The 24,342-nt window shown below is 43.6% G+C and overlaps 1 protein-coding gene across 1 annotated transcript in view; it reads left to right on the forward strand.

Moving 5' to 3' along the window:
• Positions 1-24,342, forward strand: part of PTGFRN (prostaglandin F2 receptor inhibitor) — a gene marked incomplete at its 3' end in the record, with an annotated part of 82,607 nt that overhangs the window by 37,689 nt on the left and 20,576 nt on the right. The window contains exons 4-6 of the mRNA XM_079724610.1: positions 995-1,375; positions 12,286-12,711; positions 15,656-16,075. Of these exons, the coding sequence (XP_079580736.1) occupies positions 995-1,375; positions 12,286-12,711; positions 15,656-16,075 (1,227 nt within the window). The remainder of the gene's footprint in view (positions 1-994; positions 1,376-12,285; positions 12,712-15,655; positions 16,076-24,342) is intronic.

Consider the following 24,342-nt stretch of genomic DNA (forward strand, 5'->3'; position numbering starts at 1 on the left):
TGTTCAACTTCTTTGCAAAAAATCCCTTGAATAAACTAAAATGTTTCCATGTAAAAAGCTTTGACAGGGGAATGCTGAAATCACATCTGCCTGGAGACCGTGACACCAAATCCTTCAGTGCTTCGTCTAAATATAGTCTACTTTTAATTATCCACACAGAGAGGGCAGTGGCATGGGTAATCCAGAAATCATTGTGGTTTGGTTTTAGAATATATGCTTTATCCTTGACTTTAAGGCGGTGTGTGGAACAGAATAAATGATGCTCTAAGTGCATTGCCTTTGGAAGACTTGACTCGTTAGGCATATTGTCTGGTTTCACTTTCCCAGTCCTTCTGTTTAGGATCCTCCCTACCCCCTTTTACCCAGAAGATGGTTTCACCCTCACTTCCTACCCTCCAGCTCCTGGCCCCCAATATGTACCGGCCAGAGCCGAGCTGTCTTTTCTCTGAAAGTCACCCAAGGCCTGTCATGCATATGGAGAAAGTATAATTTTAGTTTTGTAATGTTCAGCAGACTTGTTTTCAAATGATAGTGTACGTGATAATAGTGTAACACTTAAGAGCAGAGTCCCTAGAGGCAGACAGCCGGGATTTGAATCTTAGCTCTGTCACATATTAGCTGTGGCACCTTGGGCAAGTTATTTAACTTCTCTGTGCTTCAACTGCCTTATCAGTAAAATGGAGATGATAATTGTACTACCTCATAGGGTTGTTTTGAAGATGAAATTTATAAAGCACTCAGAAGAGTGTCTGGCATATAATAAGCATATATATATATAAGTGCTTGCTGCTGTTATTGTTTTAATGAAATAAAAAGAAATATGGTATGTTTCATTCATTTATTCAGTACATTTCTCAAGCACTTAAAACTGTACAAAGCCTTCTAACTTGAATGGTGCAAATAAGAAGGTAAAAGGAGATGATCTAAGGGGACGGGGGTGGAAGCAGCAAATACGATCGAGATTATCTAGATGTCCTTGTTTTTAATGTTCCAGTTCTTCGGGCCGCTGTGGCCAGGAATGTGTCTGTGGCTGAAGGAAAGGAGCTGGACCTGACCTGCAACATTACAACGGACCGAGCGGACGATGTCCGACCCGCGGTGACATGGTACTTCAGCAGGACGCCTGACAGCACCTTGCCCGGCCGCCATGTGTTGGCTCGACTGGACCATGATTCCCTGGTGCACAGCTCTCCTCGCATGGCCTTGAGTCACGTGGATGCACGTTCCTACCATTTACTGGTTCGAGATGTTAGCAAAGAAAATGCTGGCTACTATTTCTGCCACGTGGCGCTCTGGACACCCGGGCACAACAGGAGCTGGCATAAGGTGGCAGAGGCCATGTCGGCCCCAGCTGCTGTGGCTGTGACCTGGCTAGGTGAGTTGTTTGGAGGGATGGCTCTTCACCTCTCTGGCTTAATCCCTCCTCTGGGATATGGAGAGGAGTAAGGGAGCTGTGTGTTCTGCATTGTTTGGGCCTTCTTGATATAAGGACAAGCATACCCTCTCCTGCATAGATCCCAAGCTGGGGGAGAAAGCAAAACTGGCTGAAATAGAATCTGGCAGGCAAGGGAAATGTTTAGATGTGGCCTCAGTTGTCTCAATACCCTCATCTGAGAGGATATATATTCCTTTTGCTGTCGAGATTTGCAGGGTCGGGGGCCCTGCTGAATGGCTCTTTGAAATGGATCTTTGTTGGAGGGAGAACACTGCCATTCTCCCTTTCCTTTTCCTAGACTCCTAGGTGCTCTCTGGGAGGAGCTGGGGCTTTTCTAAAGCCCAGGGAAGAAAAAGAATTCCTTTAGTTAATGGAACACGTTTTTTTTCACTGAATGACCTGGAATGCCCAAATGAATTTTTTTTTCCAGATACCAGTTAAATCCAGGAGGCTGCCTACTTCCCCTGCTCTTCTGGAGGGCTCTCTCCCCAAGTCCGATTCCCAAGGGAGGAGCAGAGTGGCCCTCAACTGTTGCCCTCCTTGCCACCCATGTTATTGTTACTTGTCATATATGTGAAGGTCATTGTCGTATCCTCTTCTTTTTTTTTTTTACCATGCTCACTTTCCCCATCTCTTATTTTCCTGAATGCTTGCCCCCCAGGGCTGACTTTTCCTAATTTTGTTACTATCTTGTAATTAATTGCAAGTGAACTTAGGCAGGATGGGGCCGGGTGGAGTGTGGAGTGCTTCGCTTCCCAAGTCCATTACTGCAAAGATGGAGACAGGCCTGCCGGTTAGCCTCTTCCCTGTTTTGAGCTTGATCTCTCTACTGTCCCCTGACTGTTCCGAGCCCGCATGAAGGCCTTTGGCATTGCTCCATTAGGAGGTAAAACCGATCTTTAAAGGCTCGGAAATCATTTCCTCCTTTGTCTAATGCTAAACAGCCTCCCGCCGTGAGCCCCAACTCATTTCTCAGCTCTTCCTTGTCTCTGCAGTGAAATCTTCTCCTGGGCTAGTAGCACATTCACTGTCTGTTTCTTCCTAATAAGCTGTTATTTGGCAAAGATGGGGAGTTGGCAAGTGGGGACAGAGGGGGCAGGGAGAAGACGAGTAATAAGAGAATAAGCAAAGGGTCCATCCAGTTCTGAGCGAGACCGGGCGGGGTGTGAGTCATCCCTGGTAGCAAAGTGATGCTTTGATATCTGCAAAGTGAAAGGAGTGGGTGCATCTGGCGAGCTTTTATTCCTGCCGTCTGAACCCCGTGCGAGAAACTCATCATGAAGTACTGAACTGGAACAACGTTAGCCCAGCTAGAACTCTCCTTAGCAACCTTCAAAATAAAACAGATGTTGTCAGCACCAGAAGAGTTTTCATCCCTGGAGCTGAATGTGTCTCACAGCCCTGATCCTCGGTGCCTTGTGCGGTGCTGTCAGATCCCAGCGACGATGCTCCGCACCCCTCCCCCACCGACTTAGAGGGCCTCTTTGAAGTCCTCTTGCGCTGATCCCAGCCTACCCCGGGGGAGAGATGCAGAGACTGTCAGGAAACAAGAGGGGAACTCGGGGAGGGAATGGGCTCTTTTAGCTGGGAGGGATTTGTTGGTGGCTGTGTTCTCCAGAGAGTGGGAAGAAATAAAGAGACTAAATTGTGGGAAAAGGTTTGGTTATTATTCTGAGGATCCAACACAGTTGTTGCGAAAGCTGTCAGTGTGCTTTTCCCTGGCTGATCTAAGGCCCCAGGCCCCGCATCTCTCACAGTTTTTTGCACGTAATGGGCACTCAGTAAACACTGGCCTGATGGATAGATAAACCAGCACCAACACATGGATATGTTAAAATATATGCATAGGAAAAGAAGAATTGCAAAGAAAGCAATAATGTGCAGCTCAGAATATTCAGAGATACTGCACATGGGCAAACCTGCCAGGAGTGTAAGTGGTATTCTTCTCCTGTCTTCCCCTTAAATCTCTCCTCCTTCCCTGTGCCTCTGTCTCATACCATTACAGCTCCCTGGATACTTGTCAGGAGGCAAGTTGGGCCTGAATACAGCAGTAGGCTTTGTCTCCAGGACCTCCCAATTGGATTCTCCACTCAGCAGTGATCAGGCCTGACTTGACACTGTGTGATTCTCTCTAGATCTACAACATGTCTGCGTATGCATGTGGATACCATGCCACATGTAAATTGGGGCCTGCTGAGGCTAACTGAGAGGTGGTAATAAGACAGGAAATACTCTATTTAGATAGGTCATCTTATGTTGTGTGACTGTGGAATGTTGTCACAAAAGAGCTCTTGAGAAAGCCAGATCCCTATGCAGGTATTACACAAAATGCTCAATTTTGCTACCTGACAGATTAAAAATAATAACTACCATGTATTGAACACTTACTACGTGCCAGGGACTGGGCCAAGGGCTTTACACGCATTAAATATTGGATCCCCGCAAAGAGTGCAAGTGAGGTACTGTCCCAATCCCCACCTGAAAACCACTGATTTTCATTTCGCTCACAATTTTGAGGGTCAGGAATTAGGGAAGGACTCAGTGGGGTTCATCTCTGATGCACATGGTGACAGCTGGGACAGCTAGGGCTAGGGATCCCCTTCCAGATGGCTTTCTCATGCACTTGTCACCACGTTCCAGGGCATCTCCCTCTGTCCCCATGTGGTGTCTCATCCAGGCCCTGTCCATGTGGCTTGGGTTTCTCATGGTGCCGTCTTCTCAGGACAGTCATTCTTCTTACGTGGCGGCTGGCTGCCAAGACACAGGAAGTAGAAGTGCCTGGCTAGTTGAAAGCTATCCCTGGGACTGGTACAGTGCACCTCCGCTGTTTTCTGTCGGTCAGAGCCATCACAGAGTCAGTCCAAGTTCAAGGGGGTAGAGAAAGAGACCCCATCTCTTAATGGGAGACCAGCAAGGTCACATTTCAAAAACGGCATGTGAGATGGGAAACGTGACTGCATCATCTTTGGAAAGTAGAATCTATGCAGTGGTTAATGCTTGTTCCTTTTATTTCAAAAGAAATGTTTAGAATGGCTTGGATAGAATTATGGCCCTAGGTCAAGTCTGTCCCAAGTATTTTCATCTTGAAGGGAGTCTGTCCCAAGTATTGTCATCCTATGTGGAAACAGTTTGGCTTTGGGGATCAGCTTCACTCCTGAAACTCTAAAGCATAGAGTCCTAAAAGCTGGGTGGTTCTTGTCCTCATTAGCTTGGGTGCACTGAGTAGATGAGGGGTTGAAGCTGATGGGGGTCTTCTCACGTTCCATCGTGTTAACCAGAGAGATCAGGGCAATGACGTGAATGGGTCTGTCAAGTCCAAGAGCACTTGTAGCAGCTGGGAGGACTATGATTTTTTAGAGGGTAAGAAAAAATCTCTCTACTTAGGATGGATGCCCTACTTTTGAAGGCAAAAAGATTTAAGTTGGGTTGCAAAACGAAGTCCAATTTAAAGCAGGAGGCACAAAAATAAAATCAAGATCAAAGGGGGTAAAAAAAAAATCAAAGAATAGGTATTGCAAGATGGTTGGGATGGATTAGTTACTGCATTTGAGCACTGAATTTGCCTCTGAAGTTTTGGAGAGTTGAGGCGAAAGAGATGTGATTATACAATCCTCCTCTGATGAGGGAAAACAAACAAAAGAGAGACAAACTTTTTCTTGGCACTGAATTTATCATGTGCTTGTTTTATTTAAGGGGCATTCGATAGCATAATGGACAGTGCTTTCAACTGTTCTTTTACAAACGCTCTAAGTGATTTTTTAAATGGATGTTTCTTATATCCACTCCCCATAAAAGCTGAAGGCATAAATCTTAAGTGTGTGAAGGAGTTTTTGTGAGAAACTGAGTTACTATGGAGGACAAATGTTGCTTTGTGTTGATCCAATTTAGTATATGGCTAAAACTATAGAGAATCTGGAGGAATGGCTGATTAATCTGCATGTTAAGCCATCTCTCTCTGCTATCAGATGTCTTAAATGAGCCCTTGGCAAGAGTTGGATACTAATCAGTTCATGGTTGAGCTCTCTGCCCGAAGTCCCAGACTTCTGTGGTGTTAATTGGAGAGGGTTCCACCGGCTTCAGATACATGAGCAGGAAACGGCAGAGCTGAGTTGTTCTCTTCAGGCTTAGGCACCTGATTTGCATTCTTCCCCACTTGCGGACCGTCCCCTCTTCCAGCCATGTGCCAGCGAGGAAGGTAATTATTTTTCTTTAAAAGGAGGTGTTAATCTGCTAAGTACTTGGTAGAGACTTGAGAGTTCTTTGCCATCTACAGAAGGTAAGATTTAGATCTGCAAATTTTTTTTTTTTTTTGCGGTACGCGGGCCTCTCACTGTTGTGGCCTCTCCCATTGCGGAGCACAGGCTCCAGACGCTCAGGCTCAGTGGCCATGGCTCACGGGCCCAGCCGCTCCGCGGCATGTGGGATCCTCCCGGACCGGGGCACGAACCCATGTCCCCTGCATCGGCAGGCGGACTCTCAACCACTGCGCCACCAGGGAAGCCCCAGATCTGCAGAATTTTATGGGCAGCTACGATCAGCTGTCTGTCCAGGATTATCTCTGAAGGCAGAAGAGCGATGGAGTCCTGCTCCACCACCTTCTAGGCGTGTTATCTTGGGCTTATCCCTTATGGCTTCTAAGCTTTGGTTTTCTTGGCTTCGTGGGATAATGCATATAGAGTGCTTCACGCAGTGCCTGGCACTTAAGTGCTCTATACGTTTTCATGGTGGTGGGGTTGTGATTTATTGGTGTTTTGGGGGGAGAGTCAATATAGAACATGCTCTTCCCCACCAAGTTCTTAACCAAATAAGCCACGGGGGTGTCGTAGGGCATGGAGAACGAGGAATGTGTGGGTCCAAAGAAAAGGGGCTGAGCTGACCACACCTAGCTCCTTTCTTGCCTCTGCTCCCAAATCTGGTAATTCTCTCTTCTTTCTCTGGGAGGAGTGAGTGAGGATGAAGAAAGAAAAAAACGGAGTGCTTGTCACTTTGGGTGTGGGGCATAGGTATTCCATTGAAATCATGTTATCTCTATTGCTCTGAAATGACTAATGCTGACTGCAACCTCATAATAATAGTTCTTCTAAGTGGGGTAAAGTAATAACAGCTCCTTATTTATAGCCTTCTCTTTTTAAATGTTAGAGAATATTTAATTGGGCTTTTGGGGTTTTTTTTTTGTTGTTTTTTTGGCTGTGCTGCGAGACTTGCAGGATCTTAGTTCCTAACCAGGGATCGAACCCGGGCACCTGGCAGTGGAAGCCCGGAATCCTAACCACCGGGCCACCAGGGAAGTCCCAGAGAATTTTTTTTTTTTTTTTCTGTGGTACGCGGGCCTCTCACCGCTGTGGCCTCTCCCGCCGCGGAGCACAGGCTCCGGACGTGCAGGCTCAGCGGCCATGGCTCATGGGCCCAGCCGCTCCGCGGCATGTGGGATCCTCCCGGACCAGGGCACAAACCCGCGTCCCCTGTGTCGGCAGGCAGACTCCCAACCACTGTGCCACCAGGGAAGCCCCCCAGAGAATATTTAATTGTTGTATACCAGTGATGATAGTGGCAACTCTTTGACAATTAGTCAACTTGCTCAGCTGCATCTACAGTACCTGCCCAGTTCAGGGTAATAAAACTGGCATCGGCAGAAAAAAGAGCCCTCTTCCTCCTGTTTCTTCTGACTCGTGCTTGCAGCTTGTTCATCTAATTAGCTCTCCCAAGTTAACTAAGCTTCAAAGGCGGTATTAGAACATGGCCCTGTTGTACACAGTTCAGGATCAGTGCCTCAGCTGTTATCATCCCTCTTGTCTTCTGGGATGGAGCTGGCTTTGAGAAGCATGAATAACTGGGTGTGTAATGAGGTTGTGCAATTCGGCCCTAGTGGGAGCCAGGCCACGGAGCCAAAGCCTCTCCTATGATTCTGCTCCCCACTCCCGCGCTGTGCAAGATCTTAGTCTTTGAACTTAACCTCCTTTGGGTTTTGATTTCGGTTTTGGTTTGGTTTGGTTTGGTTTAGGAAAAGTACGTGAAAATAGTATCTATCATATAAGTTGGTTCTGAAGATTAAACGAGCATGCAAGGAAAGTGTATGGCCTGGTCCTGGCACACAGGAAGCCCTTCATAAATGCCAGTTATTAGTATCCTTGTACCTTCCTTACAGAATTGTTGTGAGAGTGAATAAATGAGGTAATCTCTGAAATCCCCCGGTTCAGGTCCCTGCATGTGGTAGGCACAAAATATCTGCTTTTACAAATTAGCCAATGATTCGGAACATTTTCATTGTTTTGAAAGTTATAACAAAGGAGTTTAATGACCCATAATCAAAAAACAAAGTCTTTCTTGGTGGGGCTTGCAGTATGGGAGGCCGCAGCTTCAGGAGGTGGTGTGTAAATGAGCAGGTCATCCTGGGACCTAGATTAGGGAGAGATCCTTGTTTCTTGGAAGGTTAGTGATGTCATGCCCTAGACTGGCCCCAGTATTCTGTGAAAGGGCTTACGATGTGGGTGGGTTGTTTGTTTGTGTTAAACTTTTGGAGTAGCAATTTACCCAGAAGTAGAACAAACCACTAGCTTCAACAGTTATCAGTATTTTGCCAATCTTATTTCTTCTCTCTTCCCTCCCCTAGACACACACACACACGCACATACACTCTCTCTCTCTCTTTCTTTCCCCTGCCCCCTCTTTTTTCTTCCTTCTGGAAGAATGTAAAACACATCCCAGACATCATGTCATTTTGCCATTAAATACTTTAGTGTGCATCTTTAACTGATAAGCATTTTTTAAACATAACCACTATTACATTCTTAGATGATTTCTTGATGAGATCAAGCAGCATATAGCAGTAATCAGTAGTGTAATGCTTATGCTGAAAATGAGCATTTTTATGCAAAATATTAAATTTAGTCCAGTTCAGCAAGTGTGTTAATGTCTTTTATGTACAAGGCACTGCATACATAGCACACACAGATGAATCAAGTAGGGGGTCCCAGACCCTGAGAAGAGCCCTATAGAAGGTCCATAAGGCAGACAGACCTGTAACTGAAGTTCAAGGCAATGTTCAAGTAAAGTCCTCAGAGATCAGGGAACCTGGCGGGTGGTAGGGTCTCTGTGAATGTTTACAGAATAAGAAGTAGAGGTGGGATAGGCTGGTGAGTTCACAGGAGGCTTCCTGTTCCGTAGGAGAGGCTACCTGAAGAGGTCTGTGCACGACGGACCTTGAGGAATAGGCCCAGTCTCTGCCAACAAGTTTTAAAATTGTGAAACAACAATAAAGGAAGATTTCCATACATGCACCAAAACATAAAAGAAATAGGCACCCACTCACACGCCTACCATTCTGATGTAGTGGAGTCCTATCTTTTCTAGGAGTGTAAGTCTGAAGGCGACCTCCAAGGCTGGGGATAGTTCAGATGACCTTTGCACATCCTTTAAATCAGTGGAACTTACGCCTTGTAAGTCCACAAGAATCCACGTGTTTGTTTGTTTTTGCATTAGTATCCTCCTTTTGTGGGCCTAAGATTTAGTTTTAACAGAGAACAAGGAGACCAACCATTCAGTGAAGAGATTTTGCTCTTCTGCCAAGCTGGCATTCCTGTAACTAGATGCACATGCACTGCAACCCCTGTGCTCTCCTTTCTCCACATTTGGACACATAGATTTAAACAGATCCATCAAGGGGGAGAGGAGGGAGTAGAATGGGGGAATCGGCTCAGTCATTTACTCAGCGCCTTACTGAGCAGGTGTCCCAGGTGCTGAGGCAGAGGCAACAGTGGGAAGAAGCAGAAGGGATGAGGGAGTGGTAACAGGTGCCACCGGCACAGAGTCTAGAGCATGTACAAGAGGGCAGTGGGTGGTGGAGCTGGACAGAGGGCTTAGACTCATACTCTGCAGGGCCTTGAATGCCAGGCTGGGGAGTGTGTTCTTCACTCAGTAGGTGAGAGAAAAGCCACCTACTGGGAGGCTTCTTGAACAGATGACCTGGTGGTGGTGTGAGCCTAGAGGCAGGTTGCAAGGTTATTATACTAGTCCTGGCTGGTGGCAGAGGGCCAGGACGGGAATGGTGGTCATGAGGTTTTCACTTCTAGGCACAGATATTTATAGAGCACCTACTGTGTGTGAGGCCTGGAATGTGAGAAGTGGAAGAGACGCTGAGGAGGGAGAATGGTGAGACTTAGGCACCGTCTGAAGAGAGTGGAATATGGCACACCTTTCAAGAGGGGGTACTGGGAGAGTGAACGGTGGGGTGTGGTACCAGGAGCAGCAGTTGGAAAGTTAGGAGGAGGAGCCAGCTGTATGTGTTTGGAGTGAGGTTTCAGCTGTGTGTGTGTGTGTGTGTGTGTGTGTGTGTGTGTGTGTATGTGTGTCTGTCTGTTCCCCTGCTTTGGCCCCAGCTGTTTCTTAGACTCCAGGTTCAAGCACTGGCACAGAGCTGTGTCCTTAGCATCTTGACTTGGTGTCTCCATTGCATCTCAAGAATAACACATTCACAACCCAATTCACCTCACTGTGCACACACCTCTGCCAGTACACCCCCCACACCCCCGCCACACATACATGGACTAGGCACCAGTCTAAGCACTTTCACATATATTATTTTAACTATTAATCCTCATGATAACATTACGAGGTGGTTACTGTTATTCTCCCCATTTTTACAGATGAGGCACCAGAGAGGTTAAGTAATCTGCCCAAGGTCACACAGCAAGTGAAGGCAGAGCCAGGATTCAAATACAGTCTGACTTCCAGACCTCTGGCTCCTCACCATGCTGTTTACTGCTTCACAGTTTGTTGTTCAGGTTAATGTGGTGACACATGCGAAGGGTCTTCTCGTTGTGCTCGGAATGGAGCAAGCTGCTGCTGCTTCATGAGGACTCTTGATGATCTGGTGTTCCCATTTGGTCCTGACAGGACTGAGGAGGGCAGTCTTGCTGTGCACACAACCAGTTCAAGTCTGTCCTTTCCTCATTAAATAAACTTGGTTGTCCTTGTCCTCACTCTAGTTGCTGTGCTGAAGTCCCACATGAGGAAAGGGTCTTGAAACCCTGGATGTGGGCTAAGTTGGGAATACCTCGTCTTATGCGTGTGATGGTGTAAATACACTTCAGTGTTTGTTCCACAGTCAGCAGTCACTGGAGAGGCAGCGTGTGTGTTAGCACGCTGCCCAGGGCCAGGAAACCCCCAAGCTGTGCATCTTTAGCACATTCACCTGTGAAGCGAGGTGGCAGATGACATTCTAGCATATTTCTCTGTAACATCCACATCACTGAGTCCATTCTCCCATTGGCGGGCAGAGCTGCGCTGGTTCAACTTTTTATGGAACAGGGTCCAGGCTCACTTGCAATTAAATGCCTGTGAAGATGACATTTGAGGGAATTAGGATTTTGAGTTCTTTCCATTTCCTGGCCACTGAGTCATTCTTGGGGAAGTCATGATGTTATACATTTCGTTAGACGTATAAATCACAAAACAACAGTTCCTTGACCTCAGCAGTTTATAATTTATATGAGTCATAAATAAAAGCAACGTTAAATAAAACTAAACTGTTCGATGGAGGTGATGTGAATACAGTGTTGGCAAATAGAAAGTTCTGTTCAGGTAGAATCATTTGTCTCCTAGCAGGCAAAGCCCTACAGGAGAAAAATGTAGCTTTTTCCAGAAGTCTTAGTATCAAGGCAGCAAACATTTATTGAGTGACTACTCTATACAAGGCCGTATGTTTGAACCTTAGGGACAAGACCTTCAAGCAAGGAGTAATAACTGCTTTACAACAGTACCTACATGGCTTATGGGAACACACAGAAAGGGTGTCCAGGAAGGGAGCACAGAGGAGGTGACACTGAAGAATGAGAGCAAGTTTGCAGGGCAGTCAAGAGGAGAGGCCACCGCAAACAGGTCACCCGGTGGTGCAAGACTACAGTGACTGGAGAACTTCAGATAATTAGATGTGACATGCAGAGGAGGTACTGGTAGAGGACAGGAGGCAATGAAGGGGGTCCTCATACCAGTTCCTGGGAGGCTTTGAAACGTGGAGTTGCAGAAATGGATTAAATGGAAACAGTGAACCTCACAGGAGGAGGGGTTCTATACAAGTGAAAAATAACAGGACTGAGACAGTGGCAGTAGAGACACTAGGAGAGCACTTGCTGGCTTCCCTCCCTCCCTCATCAGAATTTGTGCCTGGCAGGAAGCAGGATGGTCATAGTGAGCGGGCTTTACTAGAGCTAGGATCACAGTGAGCTGCCTTCAAGGTTGGCAGAATTGAATGGGAGAGTTACGTGTGTCAGTGAAAAAAATACCGTTTGGGGAGTTGGAGGATGTCCGTACACGGGAGGAATGATGACCTGAGGGCCTTGCCTTTGGGTCAAAGCCAAGGATGGCAGGAACCCGCGACACGGTGGGTTGAGTGGCCTCAAGAGCTAGAATGTACTCTGAGGTTGGGTTTTCCAGTGCTGTGCCAGTGGGGGCTTTGGAGGTCTCTGGGCACTGCTTGGCATGCCAGAGAACGTCTTGGTAGAGCATGGACACCAAACTTCTTAAGAGATTCTTCCCAGAAGACTCCAACTTCCTGGGGAAACTAACAGCTGGCCTCACCCTCTGGAAAGATCAAGACTCTGACTGGGGACATTTGGCTTCTGGCCTTGGGAGGTTTTCTTGAGGGAAGAGTTTGCAATAACAAACTCTCAGAGGATCCTTCCCATACAACATAAAGACTTCCGTTTCTATCACTGTAGCTAATAGAATGGGCATTTCATTGTCAGGACAACAATTGTGCTTGTCTTGTTCCTTTTGCTAATTCTTGGTAAATTGCTCTGTCTGATTTGATTTTTTTTTTTTTTTTTTTATCCTGGCCCCTCTCTCTCTTTCAGAACCAGACTATCAGGTGTACCTGAATGCTTCTAAGGTCCCTGAGTTCTCAGACGACCTCACCGAGCTGGAATGCCGGATAGTGGATGTGGAGAGCACCGAGGCGAGCGTCCGTTTCACGGTGTCCTGGTACTACAGGGTGAACCGGCGCAGCGATGACGTGGTGGCCAGCGAGCTCCTCGCAGTCATGAATGGGGACTGGACGCTGAAGTACGGAGAGAGGAGCAAGCAACGGGCCCAGGACGGAGACTTCATTTTTTCTAAGGAGCGTACAGACACGTTCAATTTCCGAATCCAAAGGACTACAGAGGAAGACAGGGGCAGTTATTACTGTGTTGTGTCTGCCTGGACCAAACAGCGTAACAACAGCTGGGTGAAGAGCAAGGACGTCTTCTCCAAACCTGTCAGCATATTTTGGGCATCAGAAGGTAGGCACTTCCTTCTTGTTCATGAACATTTTTGTTTTGTTTTGGCTTAAGTCATCCCACTGTGCATTTCCAGATGCACAGTCACTCTGCAGGTTTCCATTTACACTAGGGATCCAAGAAATTCACACTCCAGTGACTGTGCCTCTTAACCTCAGCACGAACCCCTTTACGATGATGACGTTGAGAAGGGTAAGTCCAACAAGAGGGCTGGGGCTTGGTCGGTGGTAGGAGATCATCTTGTAGGAGCTCACAGGGTGCCTGGTGTACACCATCGACACTGTGGCCCCGCTGGGTGATCTGAAGCCAAACTTTGCACACGCCTTTGGGAGTGTATCCAGGTCCATGAGTTCCCGCTGGATGCAGGCACATTTCAGATGCCCCAGAATGAGCGGGCAGCCCCAGCCCACTGCACCTGCCCCGGAGCGGTCAGTCACCCATTCAGAGAGAGTGTTCCTGGGGAGAGCTGACAAGAACTTAAGGGAAACAGTTTCTCTGATGTGTATCCTCCCGAATGCTCAGAGCCCTGTGTGCCTTGGGATGTCAGACTTGTCGAGTCTTTTATCCCTGGTCTAGTCCGTCACTGCAGGAAGGCCAGGCCTCCCGGGTCCTCCTTCGTGCCCCGGATGTGAAGCACCGTACAGCCCACCGCATGCTTCTGTCGCCTCATTGCCATGCCTCTGAAATCCCCAAACCCCAAACAGGGCCCTCGAGAACTTGGCAAAATCTCCTGCTTCCTGACCTCATCTCTGAATAGTCCTTTCTCTTCCTCACCATAAACATGACCCACCTCACTCTCCCCAAGGACACCATTTCCCCTGGAGCCTTCCTGAGTGGTGGTGTTTTCTTCCCGCAGTGTAACCGGGCCTAGATGAGTCAGGTGCACTCCTCGTCCCTCACTGCAGCCTCCAGGCTCTTTTCCCTCCTCCCTAAAAACATCCAACTTAGATCTCCTGTCATCAGATCATTCCACTTCCTCTCATAGCTGTCACCTGTCCACTCCTGGGTCCTCCTCACGCATTCTTTGAAGATGCTCAGTTTTGTCTCGCAGCCACTCTCCAGTTTTCCTCCTGTCTTGCTAGCTTCATTATCCATATGGGCGGTGGGTCACATTTGGCTGCACATTGGAATCACCTGAGGAGCTTTAAAAAAATACTGATGCTTGAGTCCCACAAGAGGTTCTGTCTTAATTGGCCTGAGGTTCCCTGCAGTCTGGGCATTGGAATTGTCAGATGCTCCCAAGGTGGTTCTCAGGTGCATCTGAGGTTGAGAGAAACCTTTCATTCTCAGTCCCCTGTCCTCCTTTCTAGTCATTATGACCTCTGTCCTATTTGGTGATTCACTCCCAAGCTCACACCCTGCACTAGACATCTCACTTCTGATGACTGAGAGCCCTCCATACTCTGAGTTCCAATCAGCCTATCCTGTAAACACACCTATCTTTCTACATCACTCCCATTGTTTCCCACTGGCCTATTTTAGATCTCTTGTTGTGAGTTTTTTTTTTTTAGTTAAAGCTAAACTAATCTTGGTCTTGCCTTCCCCTCCATCTGTCTGTTCCCCATACCCCTTGCCCGCTCATTTCTGTTCCTTTCCTTTGACAGCCAGAGGATTTGATTTGTTTGTCCTCAGTGTCTCTATTTTCTCTCTTCCTGTTCTCTAATCTGCTCTAATCTGGCTTTTGCCCCAGCTGCTCGTGTTAAGATGACTAGTGATTGACATATTGCAAAGTCCAGTTGTTAGTCATCTTACTTGACTTAACAGGACTTAACACAGTTGGTCATTCCCCCTTCTTGGAAATACTTTGGTTTTTCCTTGGCTTGTGGGATACTACCCTCTGGGCTTTTCTCCAACCTCGTAAGTCTTCTTCTCGGCCTCCTTTGCTGATTTCTGTTCATTTTCCTGATCCTCGGACATTAGATGCCAGAGGACATAGTCCTTGGACTTTTTTTTGTTTGTTTAACCTTTGGTGATCTCTTCTAATCTCACAAATTTAAACTCCAGGAAAGAATGTGAATGGCTCAGTGGAACCTCAGGAATCAGTGGTTCTGGAGAGACCCCGTAACATACATGTCCTCCTGATAGGTTTGGTGGAACAACTATTCCCAAAATAGCCCCAACATAAAAATTTTGTTTGGTACCAGATGGGTTATAGAATTATCTCATTAAAGGAGAAAATAGTTGTGTTTAATTCATTTATCCATCCGTTCAACAAATATTTAAGTACCTTCCAAGTGCCTGACACTGAGCTATTATAATACAGATGAATTCTAATGTGTATATGCTTAGGGATTATTTTTTTTTGACAGAGAGGCAGGGAGTCACGCACTTTAAGTTAGTAGCCCTGGACACTGGTTCAAAATGTTAAAATAGCATCTCTGTGGAAATGACTGGATCTACAAGTGTAAGCTCCAGTCACTTTAGTAATAATCTGTTTTATAATGTTACCATCATATGGTGAAACAGAGAGAACCCATTGCTCCCTTGCTCTGTTCTTCCAAGCAGGCTGGTTAAGCTAAGTGTACTTTCCCTGCACCCAGTGGAGCCTCAGAGGGGAGAGGCAAATGGCATTGCCCAGAGCCCTGTCTTCCCCAGTTCACTAGAAGCGAGTTCTCCCTCACATCCTTGGGGGCACCAGCAGCTTCCCAAATCCTCACTCTGGGTGAAACTTCTCAAGGACTTGAAACTCCTTAAAAACAAATTCTCACCCATCCGTCCCCTGTCCCCTCACACCCAATAAATCGAATCAGACTGTTCTGCCTCTTCCAGCGTGGTGGATTTCAGCCTGCTTACTGACACACGTGATTTCTGAGTTTCCAGATTTTCTTAAACGCTACTGTGCAGCAATTTGCAAATAAACTCCTATTTCCCTGACATTGTGCTTTCAGATGCATATCCATTTACCTAATCCTGTTAGAAATCATGTCTTTCTGGTACTTCATTGCAGATTCCGTGCTTGTGGTGAAAGCAAGGCAGCCCAAGCCTTTCTTTGCTGCCGGAAATACATTTGAGATGACTTGCAAAGTGTCTTCCAAAAATATTAAGTCGCCACGCTACTCGGTTCTCATCATGGCTGAGAAGCCTGTTGGGGACCTCTCCAGTCCTAACGAAACCAAGTACATCATCTCCCTGGACCAGGATTCTGTGGTGAAGCTGGAGAACTGGACAGATGCATCGCGGGTGGATGGAGTTGTGTTAGAGAAAGTTCAGGAAGATGAATTTCGCTATCGAATGTACCAGACTCAGGTCTCGGATGCAGGGCTGTACCGCTGCATGGTGACAGCCTGGTCTCCTGTTAGGGGCAGCCTTTGGCGAGAAGCAGCAACCAGTCTCTCCAATCCTATTGAGATAGACTTCCAAACCTCAGGTGAGCAGGGAACCCTGTTGAATCCTAGATTGAGCTGGGAGGGACCCTAGGGTTTTGATCCAATGGCTTCATGTTTTTAAACAATTTTATTGAAATACAATTCACATGCCAAACAATTTATCCATTTAAATATATAGTTCAGTGGTTTTCAGTATATTCACAGAGTTGTGCAACCATCACTACAGTCAATTGTAGAACATTTTCATTACAACCGATAGAAACCTGCACCCTTAGCTGACACCCTTTAGCTCCCCAACCTCCTGCCCACTGGCAACCACTAATCTCCTTTCTGTCTCTATAAACATGCATATTCTGGACATTTCACATAAATGGAATGTAATATGTAACCTTTGTGTCTGGCTTTATTCATTTTATTTCTTATTTTTTTTAACATCTTTATTGGAGTATAATTGCTTTACAATGATGTGTTAGTTTCTGCTTTATAACAAAGTGAATCAGCTATACATATACATATATCCCCATATCTCCTCCCTCTTGCGTCTCCCTTCCACACTCCCTATACCACCCATCTACGTGGTCACAAAGCACCGAGCTGATCTCCCTGTGCTATGTGGCTGCTTCCCACTAGCTAGCTTTTTTTTTTTGCGGTACGCGGGCCTCTCACTGCTGTGGCCTCGCCCGTTGGGGAGCACAGGCTCCAGACGCGCAGGCTCAGCGGCCATGGCTCACGGGCCCAGCTGCTCCACGGCATGTGGGATCTTCCAGAGCGGGGCATGAACCCGAGTCCCCTGCATCGGCAGGTGGACTCTCAACCACTGCGCCACCAGGGAAGCCCTAGCTAGATATTTTACATTTGGTAGTGTATATATGTCCATGCCACTCTCTCACTTCATCCCAGCTCACCCTTCCCCCTTCCCGTGTCCTAGAGTCCATTCTGTATATCTCCGTCTTTATTCCTGACCTGCCCCTAGTTTCTTTTTTTTTTGGATTCCTTATGTATGTGTTAGCATATGGTATTTCTTTTTCTCTTTCTGACTTACTTCACTCTGTATGACAGTCTCTAGTCCCATCCACCTCACTACAAATAACTCAGTTTCATTTCTTTTCATGGCTGAGTAATATTCCATTGTATATATGTGCCACGTCATCTTTATCCATTCATCTGTCGATGGACACTTAGGTTGCTTCCATGTCCTGGCTATTGTAAATAGAGCTTCAGTGAACATTGTGGTACATGACTCTTTTTGAATTATGGTTTTCTCAGGGTATATGCCCAGTAGTGGGATTGCTGGGTCGTATGGTAGTTCTATTTTTAGTTTTTTAAGGAACCTCCATAGTGTTCTCCATAGTGGCTGTATCAATTTACATTCCCACCAACAGTGCAGGAGGGTTCCCTTTTCTCCACACCCTCTCCAGCATTTGTTGTTTGTAGATGTTTTGATGTTGGCCACACTGACCGGTGTGAGGTGATACCTCATTGTAGTTTTGATTTGCATTTCTCTAATGATTAGTGATGTTGAGCATCCTTTCATGTGTTTGTTGGCAATCTGTATATCTTCTTTAGGGAAATGTCTATTTAGGTCTTCTGTCCATTTTTTGATTGGGTTGTTTGTTTTTTAGATGTTGAGCTGCATGAGCTGCTTGTAAATTTTGGAGATTAATCCTTTGTCAGTTGCTTCCTTTGCAAATATTTTCTCCCATTCTGAGGATTGTCTTTTCATCTTGTTTACGTTTTCCTTTGCTGTGCAAATGCTTTTAAGTTTCATTAGGTCCAATTTTTTTTTTTTTAATTTCCATTTCTCTAGCAGGTGGGTCAAAAAGGATCTTGCTGTGCTTTATGTCATAGAGTGTTCTGCCTATGTTTTCCTCTAAGAGTTTTATAGTATCTGGCCTTACATTTAAGTCTTTAATCCATTTTGAGTTTATTTTTGTGTATGGTGTTATGGAGTGTTCTAATTTCATTCTTTAATATGTAGCTGTCCAGTTTTCCCAGCACCACTTATTGAAGAGACTGTCTTTTCTCCATTTTATATTCTTGCCTGCTTTAGCAAAAATAAGGTGACCATATGTACGTGGGTTTATCTCTGGGCTTTCTATCCTGTTCCATTGATCTATATTTCTGTTTTTGTGCCAGTACCGTACTGTCTTGATTACTGTAGCTTTGTAGTATAGTCTGAAGTCAGGGAGCCTGATTCCTCCAGCTCCGTTTTGCTTTCTCAAGATTGCTTTGGCTATTCGGGGTCTTTTGTGTTTCCATACAAATTGTGAAATTTTTTGTTCTAGTTCTGTGAAAAATGCCATTGGTAGTTTGATAAGGATTGCATTGAATCTGTAGATTGCTTTGGGTAGTAGAGTCATTTTCACAATGTTGATTCTTCCAATCCAAGAACATGGTATATCTCTCCATGTGTTTGTATCATCTTTAATTTCTTTCATCAGTGTCTTATAGTTTTCTGCATATAGGTCTTTTGTCTCCTTAGGTAAGTTTATTCCTAGGTATTTTATTCTTTTTGTTGCAGTGGTAAATGGGAGTGTTTCCTTAATCTCTCTTTCAGATTTTTCATCATTAATATATAGGAATATAAGAGATTTCTGTGCATTAATTTTGTATCCTGGTACTTTACCAAATTCATTGATTAGCTCTAGTAGTTTTCTTGTAGGATTCTCTATGTATAGTATCATGTCATCTGCAAAGAGTGACAGCTTTACTTCTTTTCCGATTTGGATTCCTTTTATTTCTTTTTCTTTTCTGATTGCTGTGGCTAAAACTTCCAAAACTATGCTGAATAATAGTGGTGAGGGTGGAGATAGCCTCATCCACCAGAGGGCAGACAGCAGAAGCAAGAAGAACTACAGTCCTGGAGCCTGTGGAACAAAAACCACATTCACAGAAAGATAGACAAGATGAAAAGGCAGACGGCTATGTACCAGATGAAGGAACAAGATAAAACCCCAGAATAATGATAGTGAAGATGATGCAGGACCTCGGAAAAAGAATGGAGGCAAAGATCGAGAAGATGCAAGAAATGTTTAACAAAGACCTAGAAGAATTAAAGAACAAACAAACAGAGATGAACAATGCAATAACTGAAATGAAAACTACACTAGAAGGAATCAATAGCAGAATAACTGAGGCAGAAGAACGGATAAGTGACCTGGAAGACAGAATGCTCCAACCAAAAGACAGAGGCTCGCTGAATGGATACAGAAACAAGACCCATATATATGCTGTCTACAAGCGACCCACTTCAGACCTAGGGACACATGCAGACTGAAAGTGAGGGGATGAAAAAAGATATTTCATGCAAATGGAAATCAAAAGAAAGCTGGAGTAGCAATACTCATATCAGATAAAATAGACTTTAAAAGAAAGAATGTTACAAGAGATAAGGAAAGACACTACATAATGATCAAGGGATCAATCCAAGAAGAAGATATAACATTAGAAATATATACGCTCCCAACATAGGAGTACCTCAATACGCAAGGCAACTGCTAACAGGTATAAAAGAGGAAATCGACAGTAACACAGTAATAGCGGGGGACTTTAACACCTCACTTACACCAATGGACAGATCATCCAAAATGAAAATAAATAAGGAAACAGAAGCTTTAAATGACACAAAAGGCCAGATAGATTTAATTGATATTTATAGGACATTCCATCCAAAAACAGCAGATGACACTTTGTTCTCAAGTGCACACGGAACATTCTCCAGGATAGATCACATCTGGGGTCACAAATCAAGCCTCAGTAAATTTAAGAAAATTGAAATCATATCAAGCATCTTTTCAGACCACAACGCTATGAGATTAGAAATCAATTACTGGGAAAAAAACGTAAAAAACACAAACACATGGAAGCTAAACGGTGCGTTACTAAATAAGCAAGAGATCACTGAAGAAATCAAAGAGGAAATCAAAAAATACCTAGAGACAAATGACAATGAAAACACGACGATCCAAAACCTATGGGATGCAGCAAAAGCAGTTCTAAGAGAGAAGTTTATAGCAATACAAGCCTACATCAAGAAACAAGAAAAATTTCAAATAGTGGTGAGAGTGGACAACCTTGTCTTGTTCCTGATCTTAGAGGAAATGGTTTCAGTTTTTCACCATTGAGAGCGATGTTAGCTGTGGGTTTCTCATATATGGCCTTTATTATGTTGAGGTAAGTTCCCTCTGTGCCAACTTACTGGAGGGTTTTTATCATAAATGGGTGTTGAATTTTGTCAAAAGCTTTTTCTGCATCTATTGAGATGATCATATGGTTTTTCTCCTTCAGTTTGTTAATATGGTTTATCACATTGATTGATTTGCATATATTGAAGAAACCTTGCATTCCTGGGCTAAACCTCACTTGATCATGGTGTATGATCCTTTTAATGTGCTGTTGGATTCTGTTAGCTAGTATTTTGTTGAGGATTTTTGCATCTATGTTCATCAGTGATATTGGCCTGTAGTTTTCTTTCTTTGTGACCTCTTTGTCTGGTTTTGGTATAAGGGTGATGGTGGTCTCGTAGAATAAGTTTGGGAGTGTTCCTCCCTCTGCTATATTTCGGAAGAGTTTGAGAAGGGTAGGTGTTAGCTCTTCTCTAAATGTTTGATAGAATTCGCCTGTGAAGCCATCTGGTCCTGGGCTTTTGTTTGTTGGAAGATTTTTTTTTTTTTGCGGTACGCGGGCCTCTCACCGTTGTGGCCTCTCCTGTTGCGGAGCACAGGCGCCGGACGCACAGGCTCAGCAGCCATGGCTCATGGGCCTAGCCGCTCCGTGGCATGCAGGATCTTCCCGGACTGGGGCACGAACCCATGTCCCCTGCATTGGCAGGCGGACTCTCAACCACTGCACCACCAGGGAAGCCCTTGTTGGAAGATTTTTAATCACAGTTTCAACTTCAGTGCTTGTAATTGGTCTGTTTATATTTTCTATTTCTTTCTGGTTCAGTCTCGGAAGGTTGTGCTTTTCTAAGAATTTGTCCCTTTCTTCCAGGTTGTCCATTTTATTGGCATATAGTTGTTTGTAGTAGTCTCTCATGATCCTTTGTATTTCTGCAGTGTCAGTTGTTACTTCTCCTTTTTCATTTCTAATTCTATTGATTTGTCTTCTTCCTTTTTTTCTTGATAAGTCTGACTAATGGTTTATCAATTTTGTTTATCTTCTCAAAGAACCAGCTTTTAGTTTTATTGATCTTTGCTATCGTTTCCTTCATTTCTTTTTCATTTATTTCTGATCTGATCTTTATGATTTCTTTCCTTCTGCTAACTTTGGGTTTTTTTTTTTTTTTTGTGGTACGCGGGCCTCTCAATGTGCCACCAGGGAAGCCCTGGGTTTTTTTGTTCTTCTTTCTCTAATTGCCTCAGGAGTATTTGAGATGTTTTTTGTTTCTTGAGGTAGGATTGTATTGCTGTAAGCTTCCCTCTTAGAACCGCTTTTGCTGCATCCCATCGTTTTTCACTTTAGCATGATGTTTTCAAGAGTCATCCATGTTGCAACATGTATCAGTACTTCATTCTTTTTAAAATTTATTTTTGTTATATATATATGCATATGTATATATATATATTTTTTTTAATGTTAGAGAGTTGCAGCCTTTTATTTAGTACCTAGAGAATGCCAGTAATTTAACACAATATCTTGATAAATGTTGCTCACAGCGTTTTAAAAAGAACAAAAATAAATGTAGTTTCTGTGTCATCTTTGACATGTTGTAAATTCACAATGCTAGCTGTTGTTTAAGCAGCAGTGTCTTAAAAAAAAAGCACTGAAAAAGCACTGTAAAATGCAGTCCTGGATTTGGTGTTACATGAAAAATATAGTACAATGAAAACTTTAATGTCAACAGGAACAGTGCTTTAAAGGAAACATAGATAAGATAAATGAGGTATAAACTCCATAATGTAGTCAGAAAAAGAAAATATAATTATCTGAATATTGGGGACCTTTTCTTTCAGTTGCAGCTTTTAAGATTTTAAATACCTGTGAATCAAATTTACATGTAACTTTTACTTAATGCCATTTTCGTCTTGAGAAGTGCAAAAACAATGGCAGTAAATATCATATTTTCTATATCAGAAAATAAGTTTAGGAATCCCAGAGTGCTTGGGACGTGTTGGCAAGACAGTTTTTTCTTCTTTTTTTTTTTTTTTTTTGGTGGCTATAGCAAACTGTGCTCGCTCCGCATAAACCTATGTAACTCACAACTACAAATACTACTTACTGTTTTTTAAGAAAATCAAACACCAAAAAACCACATATCCCCTTCTTTTTGTATGGTAGCATTTAATGCAAAATAAATTCTCATTAGCACATCATTTTTATGACTGAATAATATTCCATTGTGTGGATATACCACATTTTATTTATCCATTCATCAGCTAATGGACATTTTGAGTGTTTCCAGTTCTTGACTATTATGAATAATGCTGCTGTGAACATTTGTGTACAAATTTTTGTGTGAACATACTACCCTCATTTTTTAAAATAGATCAACTGACACACACCTATATCAAATCCTTCAGGGAACATGGTGGATGGAGTATAAAGATAAGAAGGAACTGAGCTTCCAGAGGGGTTAAATGACTTGCCAAGAGTGGAAGATTCAAAGCTAAGACCCAAGTCTTATCCAGCCCGTGGCTTTCACTCTTTGAGGTCCCTAGGACTGAAGGTGATGGGTACTGTTCTTGGCCCGACTTTTCAGAGCAGTATTTCCATACAGCGGATGAGTATCCCAACCTTATGGGATATGCTTCATCTTGCTTTTGGACTAGAAAAAGATTTCCAATTAGTCCAGTCCCCAGAGCTGTGGTGGTATGGGTGAATATATCTGTCAACCTGGTTTGTTAAGAATAACTATTAGTGGTGTTCACCTATGGGAGAGTTAATTAAAATGAGCATTTTGGTGTCCATTCTGAATGATTTTATCTTTGGTAAGTAAAATGTTTTTATGCTATAAGGTGGGAAGTTCCACTTTTTTTTAATAGCATACATACATATCCTGAAATGGAAATGTTTATTTATCTGTGAAATTCATTAAGCTCCTTTGACAAATCCGTGTGTGTATCTGTGTTTCAGCAGGTAGATGATTTAAAAATTTTTGATTCCCAATCTTATTTAGAATATCAAAGTGAAGGATCATCACTTTTGAGTTTAATACTGAATGTTTTCACTAAATATGCCTTGGGTTACAGTTAGAAGTTTCTGAATATGTAAATTCATACTCACCTGTAAAGATTCAGATATTAACTGATCAGTACAATGAATGCAAGATATTTGTTGAATTTAATTATTACCGTTTATATTAAAGGTAAACTATACCTTAGTAAAGTTTGTTTTCTATTAATATTTTGTATTATAACTTTTTATAGTGTATAATGAAATAATCTTCTGGCATCTAATAATCTCTTAATGTGTAGATTAATAAAGTGTAAATATTGATTTAAACCCTTAGATTTGGAAAGAGCAGAGGAAACACATGCTTCTTTTGTTGTGTATCTGCTTGTTTGTTTTCTAATAATAGCTTTATTGAGATATGGTTAACATACCATAAAATTCACCCACTTTAAAGTGTCAACTCAATGGTTTTTAGTATATTCACAGATATATATGGTACAACCATCAGTAGTACCTATTCTAGAACTTTTTAATCACTCCAGAAAGCAAATTCTGTACCCGTTAGTAGTCACTCCCTCTACTCTCTACCCCTAGCCCCTGGCAACCACTAATCTCCTTTGTATCTTTATAGATTTGCCTTTTTGGACATTTCATATGATTTGAAGCATATACGTGGGCTTTTGTGACTGGCTTCTTTTGCTTAGCAAAATGTTTTCAAGATCCATCACATTATATCATGTGTCAATCCTTCATTCCTTTTTATGGCTGAATAATATTCCAGTGTGAGGATATACCACATTTTGTTTAGCTGTTCATCAGTTGATGGACCTTTAGATTGTTTCCACCTTTTGGTGATTATGAATAATAATATGCTGACATAAACATTAGCGTACAAGTTTTTTTGTGGGCATAAGTTTTCATTTCTCACCTAGGAGTGATGCTGGATCATACGGTAACTCTCTTTAATTCTTTGAGGAACTGCCAAATTGTTTTCCAAAACAGCTGCACCATTTTACATTCCTACCAGCAGTGTGTAAGGGTTCCAATTTCTCCACATTCTCACTAGTGGTTATTTTCCATCATTTTTATTATAGCCAACCTAGTGGATGTGAAGTAGTCTTTCATTGTGGTTTTAATTTGCATTTCCTTAATGACTGTTGATGTTGAGCAGCTTTTCATATAGTTATTGGTCATA

The sequence above is a fragment of the Hyperoodon ampullatus genome (assembly GCF_949752795.1).
Source record: "Hyperoodon ampullatus genome assembly, chromosome: 2".
NCBI lineage: Eukaryota > Metazoa > Chordata > Mammalia > Artiodactyla > Ziphiidae > Hyperoodon > Hyperoodon ampullatus.